The sequence below is a fragment of the Orbicella faveolata genome, unplaced genomic scaffold, assembly GCF_042242905.1.
Source record: "Orbicella faveolata isolate gen_17 unplaced genomic scaffold, um_ofav_v1 contig_24, whole genome shotgun sequence".
Lineage (NCBI taxonomy): Eukaryota > Metazoa > Cnidaria > Anthozoa > Scleractinia > Merulinidae > Orbicella > Orbicella faveolata.
In genome coordinates this window covers 10,049,553-10,069,247 of record NW_028301552.1, presented here as the reverse complement: position 1 = coordinate 10,069,247, position 19,695 = coordinate 10,049,553, and the positions used below count along the sequence as shown (strand labels likewise).

The window sequence follows — 19,695 nt, the reverse complement described above, 5'->3', positions numbered from 1 at the left end:
TAATTTTCAAGGCATAAAATTACATGTCACGATTCGTTTCAAGCACGGCCGTATCCTGCTTTACGTCAATGTGGTCAGTTTCTTCTCTGTCACGGAACCTCCCGCGGTGAGTATTGAAAAGTTGTTCCTCAGCTCTCTTGGACTGCCCGCACACGAGTGTATCTAATTGTCGAGAGTCGAGAGTCGAGGGTAACATGTCGGGGGTAACATGTCGAGGGTCGAGGGGTAACTTAAAAAGTATATTAAAATAAAATAAAAAAAAAAGTATATATGAAATAAATTGCTGAAAAAGTCAAGACAGAATTTTCTTTCTCCAGCTTTTCTTTTTCTTTTTTTCTTTTTTTGAGTAAAGCGTTGCGTGACACGGCCAAATGACTTCTCGCTCCTTGTAGTCTTGGGCGGTAGTACCAACAGCGCTCTCTGTACTGTCACGCAAACGTAAACTCTTATCAAAGGAAACATGCACGCTAATTTTCTTTTCTCGATATTCACGCTTATTATCTTCATTTAGGACTATAGAACATTATTATAAACCAGTAACTATCTTTGCTTTCATTGTTTTCATGCCTTGTTCTAATACTCGCCAAGCAAACAAAATTAACGTAAACACTGGATTAAAATAGGGTTACGTGAAGTACTAAAGAATAGAGGATGGCATGTCTGTCATCTTATCTTAGCCTTCAATGTCTTCCTGTTTGTCCATTGACTGCCCAAGATAACATTGGATACTTTCAAATAGTTCTCTCTAGTTTATTTAGTATTTATTGGAAACTGTGCAATACTAGACCACCAGCTCTAAAGCAGGGTGTAACCTTAGTCTTTTGAGCGTACGAGTATAGTAAATGCAGTTATTGGAGATCATTTCTACGACCAAAACGTCGCGTGACAAGTGGATAAAACAGACATTGCCATCCCCTTTTCTTTAAAAGCTGGCGAAAGAAAATTCTGTCTTGATTTCTTCAGCAATTTATTTCATATATACTATATTTTTATTTTTATTTTTTTATTTTTTATTTTTCACTTTATTTTAATATATTTTCTAAGTTACCCTCGACTCTCGACTCTCGACATTGAGATAGTTACGTTAGCTGGCAATCATGTTCATTTGGTTTCATTTTACCCTTGGCCCTATCTTTGTCCATCAAGGCTTCTTTTCTTCTGAAAAGCTAAAGCAATATATGCTGTTAACAAATCGAAATTAAGAGGGTTTTTTTTCTCAAATCACCAATCACGTCTTGACTGTTACCCTGATTGATAATAAACTCTATTTGGTTAGGCTCTAGTAAATGCTCTCGGAGTTGGAGGGGTGGCGTGTGTGGGGTGTGTGGAAGAGGTGGCTAGGGAGTACGAGAGACAGTTCGTAAGTTGAAATAAGGGCTCCTGTACATCTATAGACTTGAAGATTTCCTTCTTAAAGTTAAAGCACAATTTTACTTTGCCATGTGCAGAACCAAGATATTGCAGCAGATTTAGGAAAATCGGTAAAATATGTTCAATTTAATTGGACGAACGTTGCATTTTTTGTTTTAGATGTAGACGAATGTAAAGAAAGTCAGGACAAGTGTCACAGTGACGCTGACTGCACGAACACCGCGGGTTCGTATAAATGCCAGTGCAAGAAAGGTTACCTTGGTGATGGATTCACGTGTGTGAAGGGTGAGCATTCTAAAAAGAAAATGGATAGATTTCGGTTGAGTTTCCATATATTGATTTACAAACCCCCGCAACATAGCGAACAAAGACGATTTTAACATCTTGAACATTACAGACCCCGTTTAAATTTATGAATGGAAAAGTAAAGAAATCAAATCAACCTAGACATTAGATATCATGTAGACTCAATGGACCTTTCAGGCGATACGACGGCCATTTTGAATTCCATTGTTTCAAATAGCTATGTTGGGAAAATGAATGCTCAGGTGGCAAATGCATCACTGGAAAAGCCCGGACTCGAGAGAGCGGTGGAAATCGAGTCTAGATATCATGCCATAACCTGCAATTCTTTGTTACTGCGAGTTATTGTCTTGATTTTCAAAACTGAGTAAAAGTTTTGTCCTGGAATTAGTAAGAGGAATTTCAATTCCCAGTTCGTGGCTGCAAGTATCAACTTATTTTCTGCTTCCAGAGGGGGTTGGTCAGTTGTGCAGTGGCCAGAAGTGCCATTCACAAGCTCAGTGTCTCGGCGATCAGGACAGCCTTAAGTGTGTCTGTAACAATGGTTACCAAGGAGATGGGGTCACGTGCGCAGGCAAGTATCAGTGAATAATTTCCGATATTTTCAAATCACATGCTGCGTGCATCTGCCCAGCGACATGGAAATTGCGACAAATATCGTCCTGGCTTTTTTTTTGGGGGGGGGGGGGGGGTCTGCAATGTCGCTGTTAGGTTCATTTCCATACTTAGCAGAAAGATATTCTTACTCTAGATTGGGAGGTATTTTCCGGTAAGGAAATTAACGACTTCTTAGGTTCCAGCTTTCCCGCTCTAAATCTCTATTTAGATGCAGGCTTTCATCATGTAGATGCCGACACGAATACATGATATCAGTTACATATATAGTTTTCGGTTAAAATACTTATACGCTTTGCCCGCAACACGAACGAACTGAATCGAGCTCATGTTAGGAAGTTGTTGGTCCTAGTCTCTAGTGAAATAATTTGGTTTGTTTTCTAGACAATAATGAATGCTTGGAGGATAACTTGTGTCATGAATTCGCTGACTGCACCGACACTGAGGGCTCATACACGTGTAAATGTAAAGAGGGTTACACAGGAAACGGACAGGAGTGCACCAGAGGTAAGGTTGCGTCTAAGTAAACACGATTTTCATTTGCGGTCTTTTAATCCGCAGCTACGGACGGTTATGATTCAACGGGGTTACTTCCGTACCAAAATTCATATTACAAGATTTAGAGAAGACCCACATCAGCTTTAGCAGGTTTTCATATGGGTCCTTTATCCCGGTCCAATTGGAATTTGAATACGTTATTGCTGGTGGTCAAATTTTATTTCTAACGCTGTTCATCTTAGTTTCCAGCATTCTACAACCTGTCGTATACATAAAATAAAATTTCCCCGATTTTCGCTTTCACGTTTTAAATGAGAATTCTGAACTTTTCCTCGCCCAGTCATGATCAGAGTACTCGCTGTTGACCCTTACTTATTGTTTACCACCTCACTTGTTTTTTTATGTATTGCGTGGCAGATTCCACTGATGGCTGTGGTGGAGAGAAGTGTCACATGTATGCCTCGTGTCAAGTAAAACCTGATACGGGCAAAGAAGAGTGTCAGTGTCAGTACGGCTTCACTGGCAACGGAGTAGACTGTAAAGGTTACTAATAATTTTTGCCTTTTTCGTGTGTGTTTTTCAAAAATATTGTATGCCTACTTTTGCGTTAGTCAAAAGTTCTGTTTTGTTTTCTTTAACCTTTATTTCGTGTCGTTGTTGTTCATGTTTCTAATTACTTCCTAGTCAGTGCCTATTTACTTTGTTCTGTCAAGTTGTATCTTTTCTTTTCTGTTATCGTGTTTAGTGTTTTTGTTTTTCCTTCCTGTATTAGTTAACCTGATATTGTTTGTGCTTTCTAATGCTCTTCTGTTGCAGATTTGAATGAGTGTGCTGAAAGTGACGACATTTGTCCAGACAACAGCACCGAATGTCAAAATACATTTGGAAGCTATGAATGTCTATGCAAGAAAGGATATATGGAAGTTAACCGCAAGTGTGTCTGTAAGTTGTTGATCTATGCTCAAAATATTTTCTCTTGTTAATTGCTCTCAATATATTTTTCTTTTCTCTCCTTTTCTTTTGTTGTTGCTGTTGTTGTTGTTGTTGTTAACTTCTGTGTTTTTGGCGGCTCTTCAGAGCATTTTTCCAAGCTAGGTGATATTTTTTCACACGTTGTAAATGGCCAGTTCCCGTCCATGAGACGGGCCGGGCCTGCAGGGAATCCATAGAGGCTGCATTCAGCGTTGCCAAGTCTTACACTTGTTTAACTTGTTCTGCTGAGTGAAAATACCATGATTACCTTATAAATGTAGTTTTGCTTCATAAAGTGAGTTTGGAATTTGTGGCTACCTACGATTTAACTTTAAAACCAAGGCAGAAACTTTTAAATCAGTTTTAAAGGTTGCTAGCGATAGCTTCTCACGGTGTGTGCCTGTGCATGTGTGTTTATATCTCCAGCTGATGATTCCTGCATGGGTGTGGACTGTCACCCGGATGCTATTTGTGATTCTATTCGGGGATGTTTATGCAAGGATGGTTTCCAAGGCGATGGAGTTAGTTGCGAGGGTAAGCAATCCATGCAATACACACTGTGATCTAAAAGTCCCCATCAAATGTCAAAGTGCTTAAGGAAGAGTGGTGTGATACTACGAACTGGCACAGGAGTTATCAGCTCCTTACTCCCCATTAGTCTTTTTGTAAACATTTTGTTAGTAAATTTAGGTTTACGGTTCGATAAAGCTCAATAAACATCTTTCATTGCTCTTTAAAGTCTTCTCTTTTTTTTTTCCTTAGACGAAAACGAGTGCAATCTTACTCGAAGTCCGTGTGACCTGAACGCAAACTGCATCAACACGAATGGCTCGTTTCAGTGTGAATGCAATACAGGATTTACTGGTGATGGATTCCGTTGCGAAAGAGGTAGGTCCAGGTATAAATGTCACAAAAGGATCTCCTTCATTCTGGGCTGTGTCTGTTACATTATTTTTAACATTGGACACTTGATTACGTGGCCGTTTTCATCCGACTTCTCTATCGTTTTTTATAGATAAATAAGAAAAACGATCTTTCAGCCATCGACCCATGCATCTGTTCCTTATTTTGCGGCATGGAGTCACAATCATGACAGTTGAAACTGATAGAAGCTGTTTTTTAATATTGTCCTTTCCTTTCAGCTGAGGGAAACTGTAATGGCGTTGCGTGTGATACCCATGCCCAATGTGTCCAGCCTTTGGATGACGGTCCACCCCAGTGTGAATGTGACAAAGGTTGGGAAGGCGACGGACAAGTCTGTTCAGGTAATACGAACATTAAGTCGTTTGCATTGTAGGGCTAATCAGTTGCATGCTTTAAATGGCGGTACAGGTGATCCTTTTTGGTCCATTAGTGAGGCCATACTTGACAATTAAAATTTGACTTTTGTACTCTGATTAAGCAGGCGTTTCATTCCGTCCACGGCTTGATTCTTCCTGCGCTCGAGACACCTCCGAAATTCTCTGCAGAGATCCGCATAGGGTCGCTGGTCGATGCATGTTAATACGTGTTCGCAAATTGAAGGCCTTATCTTGGCGACGATTCAGAGACACTACGCGAACCGCTGCGGCGCTTCGTCATTAGCAAGGGTTATTTTGTTCGTTTCTTTAGTGAGAAGTGGCACTGGTTACACAGGCTGGTTCGGAGTAAATAGTTATGTAGCTCTTTCTGATCACATATTCATGTTATGTAAGATAGTCCAGCATTATCAAAAATCGTTTACCAAACGAAGAGCAACCAGAAAGGGCACCCAGACGATACAGTGTTCCACGCAGATTCTTGGCTAAGTACAGAGGGTGAAACAAATAAGTAAACTCTTAACTGATCTGGCATGCTGTATCTAAGACGACTACCTCTCTTTTTACAGATGCTGACGAATGCAAACCCTTTAAAAACTTGTGCCATCCGTTGCGTGCTGATTGCATCAACACAGTTGGTTCGTATAATTGCCGCTGCAAGCCAGGCTACCAAGGAGATGGCTTCAATTGCATATGTAGGTGCCTAATTACGTATGCAGAATGAACAAAATGGCGCTGGTAACATTTTCGTCTGTCTGTTTTTCTGTTTACAGAAGGGCTTAACACTGTTGAAGTTGCTTTTTACCTCGCTCGTCTGTTGGCCAAGAGTAGCTAAGAAGTAACGAAACAGCAATTAAACAAAGAAAACAAACAAAAAACGAAAACAATCTTTCTGGTGCTGTCTTATTATTTTCCCCCTATCAAACAGTTGTCGTGTAATACAAGTCATCCGCGTTTTGTGTCTCTCTCTACCAATCAAGCTACCAGACGAAATCATTACCACCAGACCTGAGTAATACAGTTCTAAGTTTCTCTAATTTGACCGTGTAGGAAATCAGTAAAGTAAGGGTACTGCATTTGTTTTGCAGTCGATATTCGGTTTACCTGAATTTCATTTCCCTTTTTCAGCTGATGGTACCTGTGATGGAGTCCAATGCGATGTCAACGCCACTTGTTTTAAACCGTCACCTGAAAAACCTGGTCAGTGTGTATGCAAAGGTGGCTGGCAGGGTGACGGAAAGACTTGTGAAGGTCAGAAAAAAAGCGAAGCCATTTCCGTTTTAATCTTTCTTCTTCTTACGTACCTCTAAGGATGTTGACAGGGAGTTTTAGTGTGATATTAGCAAATTCGATAACAGGAAAGCAAATTAACAGGGGTTTGGTTTAGTAGGGCAGCATGCGACGATTAGAAGGAACCCGTAGTTAGGGAGTGACTGTAGTCGATGTGGCTATCTTTAGGAAAATGGGAAACTGGAAAAATAATTTGAAACTTAGTAATTATGGCAATAATTAGTGAAATAAGTTGAATCTTGAAAACCGGCTAAGAAAAACAAGATATACACGACCATTCTGTGATGGGAAACTCAACCTTAGCTCTCTAAGTATTAGCTTTCGGATATCATTGAATATGATTAGTTAAAGCGAAAGTGTCATGTTATGTCTAGTGTATAACCACCTAGGGCTTGTAACGGCGCGCATGCTTGAGGAGGCGATGGATTAAATTTGATTGCTTATAGCATAACCTATTCTGTAAAGAAATAGAAACCAATGATGCGGTTCAAATCGGTATTTTAAGATTTCTCTCTGTTATGATTCTTCTTCCTTTCTTTTTTTTCCCTAGCAGCCGACTTGAAATGTGGTGGAGTAGTCTGCGATGCCAATGCTAATTGTTCCCAGCCTTCATCCGGTGACATGCGGCAGTGCGTTTGCAATCCAGGATGGACTGGAAATGGCCAAACCTGCCTTGGTATTGAAACATTTTTTCTTGCAACATTGTCTGATCCTAGCATTCTCTTCTAGCATCATGTAAAACCTTCATGACAAGATTTGAGTCGAAGCTGACCCTCCGGCGTGTTTTTCGTGAAGTTGAAAAATTTGCTGCCAGCTTTGAAGCCAAAATCAAGCGTTTCCTTGTTGCTTTCATCCACAGATATAGACGAATGTCAGCCTTTCATGAACAGTTGCCATAGAGATGGTGAATGCGTCAATACCGAGGGTTCATACTCATGCCGGTGTAGACCTGGTTTCCAGGGAGACGGATATGACTGCGTCTGTGAGTCTTTGTTATATTGGATTTCAACTTCCATAAGAGCCTCGTTTTGCAAGTTTTGTTGCATGCAATGGTTTGCAAGTTCTCCTCGGATCGTGTCAGTGGACAAATTGAGCGCTATCCAGCGATCTTTAGATCGAGTTGTTCTCCTGGATTTCCACAATTACTTGTGTATAGCGAGCTACGTTTAATTGTCACTTTTTAAAGTACTAGGTCACTCTATTTTAGGGCGTTATGCGATACAAAGAAAAAAGTATAGTTATACCAGTAAAACGGCCTTAACATTGCTTCGTTCTCTTTTAAAGAACTCAAATAAGTGACCTGAACTGCCCAAAGAAGTGTAGCGTTTAAAACCCTCCGTAAAAAGGTTAAATTTTGAAAAACACTTGTTTGTAGTGCGCTTGTATGGTGCGTTGTTCAAGCTTTTTATTTTTCTCTTTGTCCTTTTCCCTTCAGCTGATTCGGATAAATGTGAAGGAACCAGATGTCATCCAAATGCAGAGTGTATTGAGTTCGTTCCTAGCAGACGACGATTGTGTGTTTGTAAGGAAGGTTGGCAAGGAGACGGACGAACCTGTTATGGTATGTGATCAGGGGAGGCTTTCCATTTGTAGGGAAAATCCTGTGGGAAACCAAATGCTGTTTCACTGGACCATCTTTGGCTTGTTGCTCGCCGAAAAATGTTAAAAAAGAAGTTCTTCTCTTCGATTATTCCTGTCACGTGCCTCCTTCAAAATGCTTGCTTTGCAAGGATGAATTAATGTTGATCACTCTCGGCTGTTGGTCTTTGGAGGAGCTAACTGATAAGCACTCCTCTCGAACATACGTACGTGCAGATCTTCGATACTACTATAAATCGTTGCTTTTAATCTTTCTTAGATATAGACGAGTGCCAGGCAAAAGAAAACGAATGCGACCGCAATGCTGACTGTTCAAACACTGAGGGCTCATACCAATGCCGTTGCAAGGCCGGGTTCAAGGGAAATGGCTTCAACTGTACTTGTAAGTGAACACAAACAGAAAAGAAAGTCTTTCCTCTACGTAATCCATCGCAAGCTTGCTGGTTCTTTGCTCATACTGATTCGATCTTCTGTTGTCGTGCGATAAGGTCGTCACCAAGTAATTCATTAGTTTAACATACCGTTCGCTGTATGAAGTTACCACGTGTTTCGCAAAGCTTCATCTGTGTTCCACTATCAACCTCTTCACGAATTGCCCCTTCTCCTTCTTGGGTTCAACTGTGTACCTGCCTTTACTCTCTTCCTTTTTGAAACAGAATACATATACCGGCATGTGCTTGCCAATGATGTCTGTCAATTCCACGTCCTATATACATCCTAAAATACCAGGTTGATGTTTTCTAACTCGCCGTGCTGATTTGTTTACTAAGCCCGACAGCCTCGGCCTGACTTTTGCAAACAAATAAATTTTTTATCACAACATACCCCAAAGAAAGTATTCAGCTTTTATTAATTACATTTTCTTCATTTTTCCTTTACTAGCGGATGGCAGTTGTGCTGGAAAACTTTGTGACTTGAACGCGGAATGTGTTTTTGATGAAGGACAACAGCGTTGCTCGTGTAACAAAGGCTGGAATGGAGATGGCCAAACCTGCTTTGGTCAGTATCTTGAGACTGTAAACATGAAGTGATCAAAGCACTAGGGCCAACTAAGTCACAGCACTACGTCTTTAATAGGCAAATTTCGCTATACTAAAATTCTAGCTTAGCTCCGAGGCCTAGGAGGATAAAACAAAAGAAATTCGTTATTCATCCCTCAACCTCGACGCAACTTCTTTTGTTTCATTCTCCCTAAGCCTCGGTGCAAAGTTAGAATTTTATTATATCGAAATTGGGCTAGGACACTTGTAACCATTTAGTCTGGAAACTAAAGAGACCAGTAGGAAAGAGTTCAGAGGTTATCATTGCATCGTTTTATTTCCACAATACGTTATTGGAACGTGCAGTGTATATGTGGGCACCAACATGCTGTGCATGCTTGGGTGAAGTAAAATCAGTAAAGAACACGCATGTTGATTAGCGTCTGCGGGAAAAATTGAACGTGCAATGTATCTAAAACCAGCCTAACTCTTGTGACGTAACAAAGGCTAACCAATGGAAATTAAACTGATGGGACAGCTTACATTTCTGGGAATTGTTCGACGTTGTTCACTTCCATCCGTATATGTACCTGCGTATGAGAGATGTAGAATTACCAGCTAATCAAGGGATCTAACATTGTCTTGTTATTCTGTTCAGATATAAACGAGTGTAAACCCTTTAAGAACACCTGTTCCTTAGAAGCTGAGTGCGTAAACACCGAGGGCTCATATGAGTGTCGATGTAGGCCTGGTTATCAAGGAGACGGTTTTACCTGCGTCTGTGAGTCTCGTTTTTTTTTTTTTCTTTTCTTTTCTTTCCTTTTTTTTTTTTTTTTCAGTCTTTCTTTTTGAAATTAAATGACAGTATGTTGTGCTGCTGAGGTTCTGCAAAGGGATTTAGGTAGATTGTACTAAGGATGAGGAATTTTCCAATGGTTTTTTTGATTTTATTTAGATTGTGTGAAAGACTTTTTCTAATGCTTTTTTCGTCCACCACTCTATCGTTTTTGGATAATCTTTAGGATTTAAATTCCTACAGTTGCATTAAAGGGACATTGCTACATCACTGGCCATCAAAGTGCTAAGATTATGACTGTGTACCTTCGCTCGTAAACCAAACGTTCCTCGAAAGCACCATATGAAATTGTTAAGTTAACTGATCAAGAGAAAACAGATTGTTAAGGCGACAGATTTTTCCAACCTTCCAGGCTTAATCAATTTGACATCCCAGTCTTCTGCATACGTATCTTATTATATCGCTCTTTTTATAGCTTCAATGCTCAGTAATGTGGTAAATTTGACAAACGTAGACCGTTCTGTTACATAAAAAGTTGTTTTTCGAATTTTAAATTTTGAAGCTCTGCTCTTGAAAGTGATCCTTTAATATTTAATTTAAATCCTTTCAGCGGATGGCTCCTGTGAAGGGGTAGTTTGTGACTCCAATGCCGAATGTCTCCGATCGTTTATCGAAGGACGGCGACAGTGCAAGTGTAAAGATGGTTGGCAGGGAAACGGTAAAGCCTGCTCCGGTAAGGCTATACAATGTTTATAACTTCAACTGGTCCAACATGTTTTATGAGTGAAATAAAATAGCGAATGCGTATGATGGCTAGCATCTACGGAAAACGCCGAGGGCGCAACCTACCTAAAACAAGCTAAACTTCCCCCATATGAACGTAACAGAAGCGAACCAATGGAAATTAAACTAATACCATGGCTTGCATTCTGATTTGCGGAGGGTGTTCGACATTGTTGGCTTCTATCCGCAGATGTACCTGTCCGTAAGAATAAGCATATCATCAACTAGTCAAAGGATCTAACATTGTCTTGCTATTCCATTCAGATATAAACGAGTGCGAACCATTCAAGAACAACTGTTCCTTAGAAGCTGAGTGCTTAAACACCGAGGGCTCATATGAGTGTCGATGCAGGCCTGGTTACCAGGGAAACGGCTTCACCTGCGTCTGTGAGTCACGTTTTGTTCAGTCTTTATTAACCTGTAATAATTTCGCCGTACTGTAAATTTTACTATGTCGCTAAAGTTTTACTCAGGTCGGCAAGGAAATTTAGGTAGACTATATTATGGAGCAATTTTGCAGTCGTTTTCCTGACAATGTTTGAGATTACTTGTAAGAATTATCAAAAATTGTTATTTATCTCTATCTCTTTGGATAATCTTTGGATTAAAATCCTTATAGTTCTATTAAAGAAATGTTGCTACATCTTTAGCCACATAAGTACTAAAAAGAATAACTGAGTACCTTATAATTGGCTCGCACACACCACTGAAATGTTCCCCCAAAACACCAAGCTGAGTTGGAAATATTCAGTCAAATGATGAAGGGGGGACTACGTAAACGTCGACTTATTTGAAAACTTCTGCCAAGGTCTCTCAATTTGACATCACAATCTTGAGCATATGTAACTAATTATATCACTCTTTTTGTAGCCTCTGTACATTTATTTAGTAAATTAACAAAAGTAGATCATTATGTTTAGGTTTAAATCAATGACAAGATGTCTTTCGGGATGTGATCGACTTTTTCAAAGCTTTGCTAATGTAGTAGCCTGTTGATATACTTTTATTATTTAATTTAAATCCTTTCAGCGGATGGCTCCTGTGAAGGAGTAGTTTGCGACTCCAATGCCAAATGTCTCCGATCGTTTCCCGAAGGACGGCGACAGTGCAAGTGTAAAGATGGTTGGCAGGGAGACGGTAAAACATGCTCCGGTAAGGCTATACAATGCTTATAACTTCAACTGTTTCTACATGTTTACGAGTCGAATAAAATAGGGAACGCGTATGATGTCTAACGTCTTCGGAAAGCGTTGAGCACGCAACGTATCTGAAACCAGCTAAACTTCCCTCCATACGAACGTACCAGAAGCGAACCAATGGAAATTAAATTTACGCGATGGATTGCTTCTGCGGAAGGTGTTCGACATTGCTCGCTTCTTTCCGTATATGTAACTTCCCACAAGAATTAGGAAATTATCAACTAATCTAAGGATGTAACGTCATCTTGTTATTCTGTTCAGATATAAATGAGTGCCAACCATTCAAGAACAACTGTTCCTTAGAAGCTGAGTGCTTAAACACCGAGGGCTCATATGAGTGTCGGTGTAGGCCTGGTTACCAGGGAGACGGCTTCACCTGCGTCTGTGAGTAACGTTTTGTTTTGTCTTAATTTCGTTGATAAGTCTTCTGTATTGTAAATGACACTATGTCGGCAATGTTCTGCTGGGGTCAGCAGGGAGATTTAGATAGAATATATTATCGAGGAGCAACTTTGCAATCGTTTTCTTGATAATGTTTGAGATTGCTTGTAAGATGATTCAAAAAATTGCTTTTTCCCTTTGTCTCTTTGAATAATCTTTGGATTAACATCCTTACAGTAATATTAAAGAGATGTTGCTGCCACAGAAGTGCTAAAATTATAACTGAGTCCTTATAATTAGCTCGAACACACCATTGAAATGTGCCCCAAAACACCAAGATGGAAACGTTAAATTAACTGATGAAGGGGGGACCACGTAAACGTCGACTCAAAATGAAAACTTCTGCCAGGCTCTCTCAATTTGACATCACAACTTTGAGCATTTGTAACGAATTAGATCGCTCTTTTTGAAGCTTCTGTACACTTAATTAGTAAATTTAACAAAAGTAAATCTTTATGTTAAGGTTTAAATCAATGATAAGATGTCTTTCGGGATCTGACTTTTTCGAAGCTTTGCTTATGATAGTAGCCTGTTGATATATTTTTAATATTTAATTCAAATCCTTTCAGCGGATGGCACCTGTGAAGGACTAGTTTGCGACCCAAATGCCGAATGTCTGCGATCGTTTCCCGAAGGACGCCGACAGTGCAAGTGTAAAGACGGTTGGCAGGGAGACGGTAAAACATGCTCCGGTAAGGCTATACAATGCTTATAACTTCAACTGGTCCTGCATGTTTATGAGTGAAATAAAATAACAAACGCGTATGATGGTTAGCGTCTGCGGAAAGCGTCGAGGGCGCAACGCACCTAAAACCAGCTAAACTTCTGTCCATATGAACGTAACAGAAGCGAACCAATGGAAATTAAACGAACGCGATGGATTGCATCGGCGGAAGGTGTTCGACATTGTTCGCTTCTTTCCGTAGATGTAACTTCCCATAAGAATTAGGAAATCATCAACTAATCAAAGGATCTAACATTGTCTTGTTATTCTGTTCAGATATAAACGAATGTAAACCATTCAAGAACAATTGTTCCTTAGAAGCTGAGTGCTTAAACACCGAGGGCTCATATGAGTGTCGATGTAGACCTGGTTACCAAGGAGACGGTTTTACTTGCGTCTGTGAGTCACATTTTGTTCAGTGTTAATTCCTCCGTAATATTTTCTCTGTTTGGTTAAATGACACTATGTCACCGATGTTCTGCTTGGATCGGCAAGGAGATTAAAGTAGACTTGTGGTATCTAGGAGTAATTTTACAATCATTTACTTGATAATGTTTCAGATTGTTAAGGTTTAAATAAAAAAATGCTGTTTTCGTCTATCTCTAGGACAATCTTTGGCATTAAAATCCCTTTGGTGATTTTAAAGGGACATTGCCACAGAAGTGTTGAGAAGACTGAGTACCTCCGCTCGCATACCAGGATGAAAATATTAAGTTAACTGACAAAGGGAGAACAGCTAAAACGTCGAAACAATTTGAAAACTTCTGCCAGGCTTTCTCAATTTGACAACACAACCTTGAGCGTTCGCAGCTAATTTTATTGCTCTTTTTGTAGCTTCAGTGCACCTCTCTGCTAAATTTAGCAAAAGTAGGCATTATCATATTCAAGTTTCAACCAATGGTAGTCTAGCGTGTCTGTTAATATATATTTTTGATTTTTCATTCAAATCCTTTTAGCGGATGGTACCTGTGAAGGAGTAGTTTGCGACCCGAATGCCGAATGTCTCCGATCGTTTTCCGAAAAACGCCGACAGTGCAAGTGTAAAGATGGTTGGCAGGGAGACGGTAGAACATGCTCCGGTAATGTTGTACGAAATTTATAAGTCAATCGTTTCCACTTGGAGGTTCGCCCATTCTTTTATCAGTAATTTATGTCCTTTCTCGCTCTCGTTTATTATTATTATTATTATTATTATTATTATTATTATTATTATTATCATTATTATTATTATCATTATTATTATTATTATTATTATTATTATTATTATTATTTGCATTGTCAGATGTCGACGAATGTCAGCCATTGAAGAACAACTGTCACGGGAAGGCAGAGTGCGTAAATACTGTGGGTTCGTTTGAGTGCCGTTGCAAGCTTGGTTACCTTGGAGATGGAGTGAATTGCACGTGTAAGTGGACCTAAAACGTAAGGTGGCATGCATTGTTAATCATCATAAATCAACACAATCCTCGTCGTTGCCACTATCGTCATCATCATTATCGCCGTCAGTTTCATAGTGTCACTGATTAACACCGATGCGCAACTGGTGAAGACCTTTACTGACGCGGTTTGTTATCGTAACTTAATACGAAGGCGTGAGGTTTTAAATGACTGACCTTTATAATTTCCTCCGTTGAGTTACAGGTCAGCCAGTTTGTTGCCAAATTTTCTGTAGATACGTACTACAAACGAAATGCGAAAATTGGATATACATTTAAAATCTAAATTCATGAAACTCTCTCGTTGTGTAAGGGACGAACACACAATGTTGCATTCAGCCGACGCAGTAACATCCCTGCCGACTTCATGCCAGAGAATCACGAGATAAGCGCCACATGTTTGAACGCTGCCACAGTGGTGCCACTGGACTAATGTCAACAACACTTTTTTTTTAACAATTTTCTCTCTAATACTTTCAGCTGATGGTTCTTGCGATGGAGTCTTTTGCGATGCCAACGCCATCTGCGAGGAAAGAGCTTATGGTGATCAACACCAGTGCTCATGCAGAGACGGTTGGAGAGGGAATGGAACCTACTGCGCTGGTAAGCTGCGAGAAACTGGGCATTAAGCAACGAGGGAACAAGAAAACATCCAGCAACAAGATATTTAGATTATACGTCATGATCGTGCGGTATATGTAAATCGACTCGCTGTTGGTGAAAACCCTCGAATTAAAAAGCCTTGCTTTTTCTTAGGCGGATTTTTGGTCAAGCATGCAATGAGACTGTTCGGTATCATCTTTTATGAGAAATTATTGATTTAAAAACTTCTCGGTGAATATTTGCTGGTACAAGACTAGATTTTATAGCCTCACGCTGACTGTTAATCATTTTAACCATTCATCGAGACATTCCTGGAAAGGAATCTCTTGATACTGATTCCATTATCTTGCTGTTTATTGCTGTTTATAGTATCTTTATTGTGTTGTTTGACTATTTCTTTTTTAGATATTGACGAGTGCAAATCGTCCGCAGCCAAGTGTGACCTGAATGCAGATTGCTTCAACAACCCAGGCTCTTATCAATGTCGCTGCCGGCTTGGTTACCAAGGAAACGGAACTCAATGTGTCTGTGAGTACTTAAAGAAGAAACGGAGAACGAGAACACGTTGATTTCCTTTTCAATAACATCGTTAGGGTTGCTCGGGCTGTTATATTCATCAAATTATTTCTTCTCTTCTGCAGCTGACGGCACCTGCGATGGAGTAGTATGTGATCAACATGGTGCATGCGTATCGAAGACCGCTAGCGGAAGAGATCGACAGTGCGTTTGTGTGACTGGCTGGACAGGGGATGGACGAAGTTGTGATGGTAATTGAATAGTACATTCGTGCTATTTTGTGTTTTTGAAGTTCACTGAAGGTTTTTAAAACACAAATGGCTGTCGTTTATTTATCATTGGTTCCCTCTAAGCAGGTTTTTCACAATTTCTTAGACCTTGAAGCATTCTGTCCCTGACAAAATTTTATTTGCGAACTAAACTATAGAGTTTCTCAGCTATTTTGTCACCCTCTTCAGCCCCGTTTCTGGGTGTTGTGTCATACGGTGTGTTCGAACACAAAAACAAGGACTGTGTGCATGTTTTGCTGGCAACCCGTCTCATTTTACTTGGCACCACCTGTGAAGCTCTTTGGAAACACCTATGAGCCAAACATACTTTTTATGAAAACACGTCCTTGAGGTCCGACCAATCTTTCGTTTGTTTATGCTTCCTTCTTCTCTACACTAACCCTCTAATCTGTTCCCTGTACAGATGTGGATGAATGCCAAGCTGCAAATGACAACTGCCATCAGCATGCTGACTGTCGCAACAGTCCTGGGTCATTTTCTTGCCGTTGCAAGCTGGGATACAAAGGAAACGGTTTTGAGTGCGAATGTAAGTAGCAATGCATCTGTGGATATCTTCCGAAAAGCGATAGTTAACATTCTTGGAGATGGCCTGTGAAAAAGTCTTTTTTTTTTCCGCGTGAAAGGAAGCATTAGTCGTCTCCGTCCTAGTTGTCTGGAAACAGACCACTCTTGTGACACGTATATACTTTTCCTAATTCACCTAGCGAAAATTAGATTTACTTTGGCAAAAATGTTTGGGTTATTTTTCTTTATTCCAAACGCGTTTGATTTGCTATGTCTCTTGACTTTTCTTGACTATCAGTCACACAACAGGCATAAAGTTTTCATTAACAGACATGACAAAGCTTACTTTTTAAACGCTAGAGCTAAAACATTTAGATGATTATTTTTTTTTGTAATGATTACAGCTGACGGTACATGCGCGGGAGAAGTGTGTCACGTGAACGCTACCTGTCGCAACTTGATTCAGGGACCAACCTGTGTGTGTAAGCGTGGCTACCAAGGGTCTGGAAAGACTTGCACTGGTGAGTGAGTTTTGAATAAGTACTGCCCTAGAAACTGCTAAACATAACAAAATGGTCTACGTTGTTTACTCTCTCCACACAAGTCAGGAGAGTTAAAAAAAAAAAGGAAAAAAAAGAAAAAAATCTTTCCTTCGAGCCGGATTCGAACCAGCGACCTAATATCATTCACGCTTCTACAGTCCTCCGCTCTACCAACTGAGCTATCGAAGGAACGCGTATGTAGCCACCATATCAAAGGGTAGACATTATTTCATACCACATCGATAAAAATAAAGTGGAATTTACTAGATTCGATGATAGTTTTCTTTTCCAAAGGTAACAAGTAGACGGATTTCAAGCAATACCAAAAAAACAAACAAACAAACAAACAAACAAACAAAAAACAAATAAAAAATAGTTATTAGCGGTTTGCTGAAAACGCTCTACCAACTGAGCTATCGAAGAAACGCTCGTGTAGATGAGATCTCAAAGCGTAGTCACTACCTCCTCTCTCTTGTCTCTAGTATTTCGGCTTCTAGTCTTTTTATACATACTGCATCATCCGGAGATCGTACCAATCGCATAAGCTTTAGGTGGCTCAAAAAAGTTTTCTGCTTTTTGAGACTTATAGAACTAGGTGCGATTTTTCAGGCTTGAAACTGCACTGTTTTGAATGGCTGTGTTAATTTTTTTAAAGGAAATCTTGGCTGAAAAGCAGTTCAAGTTCCAAAGTATACCTAACGGTTTCCTTTAACTAATCTCGGGGTGTCAAGTTGATATCTCTGTAAGTGGTTCGAATACGAAGTGTTGGGCTTTCAGTTTAAATCACCTGGGCGTCCCCATGTTTCCTTTATGATAATTTATGACGTCAGTGCGCGGTAAGAGTTCTCAATATGGAGTCTACAGAAGAAGATTTCTCGTTGGAACTGTACATATTCATCTGGAACGTGAATTATAGAGGATTAGAAGCACTTTCATATCTTAAGGTTCACCCAATGCAGTGTTTTATGAACGTCTAATCGCGCAATGACGTCACAATTTCCCATCAAACTGCAAAAATAAACATGGCGGCGTGCGGGAAATTTAAAATCTTAAAATAGCTGAGAGGAAACGCTCAGCATTCAAAACAGACGAAGCTAAGAATTATCGACTTCAAATCAGAGAAACAATTTAACAACAAGCATCAATTTGTGATTTTGAATAAAATTGTTTTTGACCAAGATTCCTTTGAAGGTAACTCTCCACTGTACCTTTCATCGTGTTTAAGTCATAAATTAAGGTTGCACTGTTCTGTTGCATAGCAACAATCTTCACCCTCTTTTTACCATCGATTGCACCTATCTTAAAAACTAAGCCTGTGACCCCAGATTTCTTTCTAAAAATCTTTTTTATTAGCCACAGAAGAAGAAACAGGGAAAATTGGAAAAAAAAAAAAAAACATCTGTGGAGTAGATTTTGCCTTAATTGAAAAAAAAAAAAAAAAAAATTAAAATTTCCAGGTTGGGTGAATTCAACTCCATAATTTTATTTACAATTTCGCACATGCATTCCGCTTTTGTTGTTGAATAATCTTTTCCTTTAAAACAAGTAGGGTCACCGAATCAGTTTTTGAGATATTAGCTTCGTGAATACGGAATTTTTGGCGCGCGTTCTGAAGTGAAGTGAAGTGAAAGACTTTATTTAATGAGGGTGACCCGTTCTACTACACGCAAATTAAAAACTCGACCAGGAGATCTCCGATTTCATCTCGATCTCGATCTTTGAACTCGACTTTGATCTTGATCTCTGATCTCGACTTTGCAAGATCGCCCCTTGCGCACGCGTGAAGGCGGTACGCTGATCAGCAAAGCCCGCAATTCCGCCCCAATAAAGGCGAATAAAGGCGAATAAACGCGAATAAACGCGAATAAACGCGAATGAACGCGAATACCGTTTTCTTTTTCGCTGTTGTCGTTAACAGCATAAGTGGTAGGAGAAGAGAACCATACATACCCGAAGGTGAGACTGGCCAAGTTGAAAGAACGAAGAAAACCTGAAGAGTATTTTATTTCCTACTGTATTTTAGACTGATAGCCGGCGCGATCGATCGCAACATCAACATCACAACTTTCGTTTACGTTCCAGCACAGCAGTTTAAAAAATGTTTTTCCTTTGAAATTACCTGAAGGATGGATGTTTTCGAAGGTAAAAATAACTGATAACGCAAACAGCTTACTAAACTTGGCGGAAACAAAGTTTTACAAAGTAGGCCTCGCGCCACCATGTTTGTTTTGAGTTTTGCAAACTTTAATCTCGCGCGTTATCTCGCGACCCCTCGGGTGATTGGGTGATGCCTCGCGCTGAAGTGCGCGTTAGAGTCCAGGCGTCTTACGGAAATAGTTCTGTTTTGAGCCACCTTAACGCGGGCTCATATTTTGCGCATGCTCTTCAATCTCGTTCCCAGGTTAAAGCTTTGGGAACGAGGTTGCGTTTTCTTGACCTAATATGGTAAAATGGCGCAATGGCGTGGAATGAAATAATGATTAGTGATTAGTTTGCTTCCCATAGAAAAAACAATAGAATTGAAACAGCAAATGGTGTAGATAAAATTGAAAAGCAATAAAAAATCTCCTCGAGCCGGATTCGAACCAGCGATCTAAGGATGTCGTCTACGCTTCTACAGTCCTTCCGCTCTACAAACTGAGCTATTGAAGGAACACGTTGTCGGGAAGTAATTATGTCAGGGGAAATTACGAGCAAGTGAAATTTCACTTACACTAACCTATTTTAGATCCACTGACAGAGAGGAGGTTTAATTGAGTGTCGTAAGACCAAAACCAAAGTAATCACTCTAGCCAATCACAAACTGAAGGACACAGACAATTCAGTGATCGAATCAAAACTCGAAGTAAATTCATGTAGCTGTCGCAAAGCGCGGGAAAATGGGATTTCATGGCAAACCGAGAAAATTGACGCGAAAATTACTAGATTCAATCTT

The 19,695-nt window shown here is 39.9% G+C and overlaps 1 protein-coding gene across 2 annotated transcripts in view; it reads left to right on the top strand.

The window, feature by feature from the left end:
* LOC110061004 (uncharacterized) overlaps positions 1–19,695 on the top strand; it is a 70,461-nt gene that overhangs the window by 13,575 nt on the left and 37,191 nt on the right. The window contains exons 14-42 of one of the 2 annotated variants that reach the window (XM_089291660.1): positions 1,531–1,656; positions 2,126–2,248; positions 2,674–2,796; positions 3,205–3,330; positions 3,604–3,729; positions 4,186–4,293; positions 4,522–4,647; positions 4,902–5,024; positions 5,627–5,752; positions 6,186–6,308; positions 6,901–7,023; positions 7,207–7,329; positions 7,783–7,908; positions 8,206–8,328; positions 8,829–8,945; positions 9,585–9,707; positions 10,333–10,455; positions 10,770–10,892; positions 11,535–11,657; positions 11,966–12,088; positions 12,715–12,837; positions 13,146–13,268; positions 13,826–13,948; positions 14,152–14,274; positions 14,786–14,908; positions 15,314–15,436; positions 15,550–15,675; positions 16,118–16,240; positions 16,623–16,739. In XM_089291660.1, the coding sequence (XP_089147786.1) occupies positions 1,531–1,656; positions 2,126–2,248; positions 2,674–2,796; positions 3,205–3,330; positions 3,604–3,729; positions 4,186–4,293; positions 4,522–4,647; positions 4,902–5,024; positions 5,627–5,752; positions 6,186–6,308; positions 6,901–7,023; positions 7,207–7,329; positions 7,783–7,908; positions 8,206–8,328; positions 8,829–8,945; positions 9,585–9,707; positions 10,333–10,455; positions 10,770–10,892; positions 11,535–11,657; positions 11,966–12,088; positions 12,715–12,837; positions 13,146–13,268; positions 13,826–13,948; positions 14,152–14,274; positions 14,786–14,908; positions 15,314–15,436; positions 15,550–15,675; positions 16,118–16,240; positions 16,623–16,739 (3,561 nt within the window). Of the gene's footprint in view, positions 1–1,530; positions 1,657–2,125; positions 2,249–2,673; positions 2,797–3,204; positions 3,331–3,603; positions 3,730–4,185; positions 4,294–4,521; positions 4,648–4,901; positions 5,025–5,626; positions 5,753–6,185; positions 6,309–6,897; positions 7,024–7,206; positions 7,330–7,782; positions 7,909–8,205; positions 8,329–8,828; positions 8,946–9,584; positions 9,708–10,332; positions 10,456–10,769; positions 10,893–11,534; positions 11,658–11,965; positions 12,089–12,714; positions 12,838–13,145; positions 13,269–13,825; positions 13,949–14,151; positions 14,275–14,785; positions 14,909–15,313; positions 15,437–15,549; positions 15,676–16,117; positions 16,241–16,622; positions 16,740–19,695 lie in introns of both variants that reach the window. The other variant, XM_089291659.1, reaches the window with a different exon arrangement.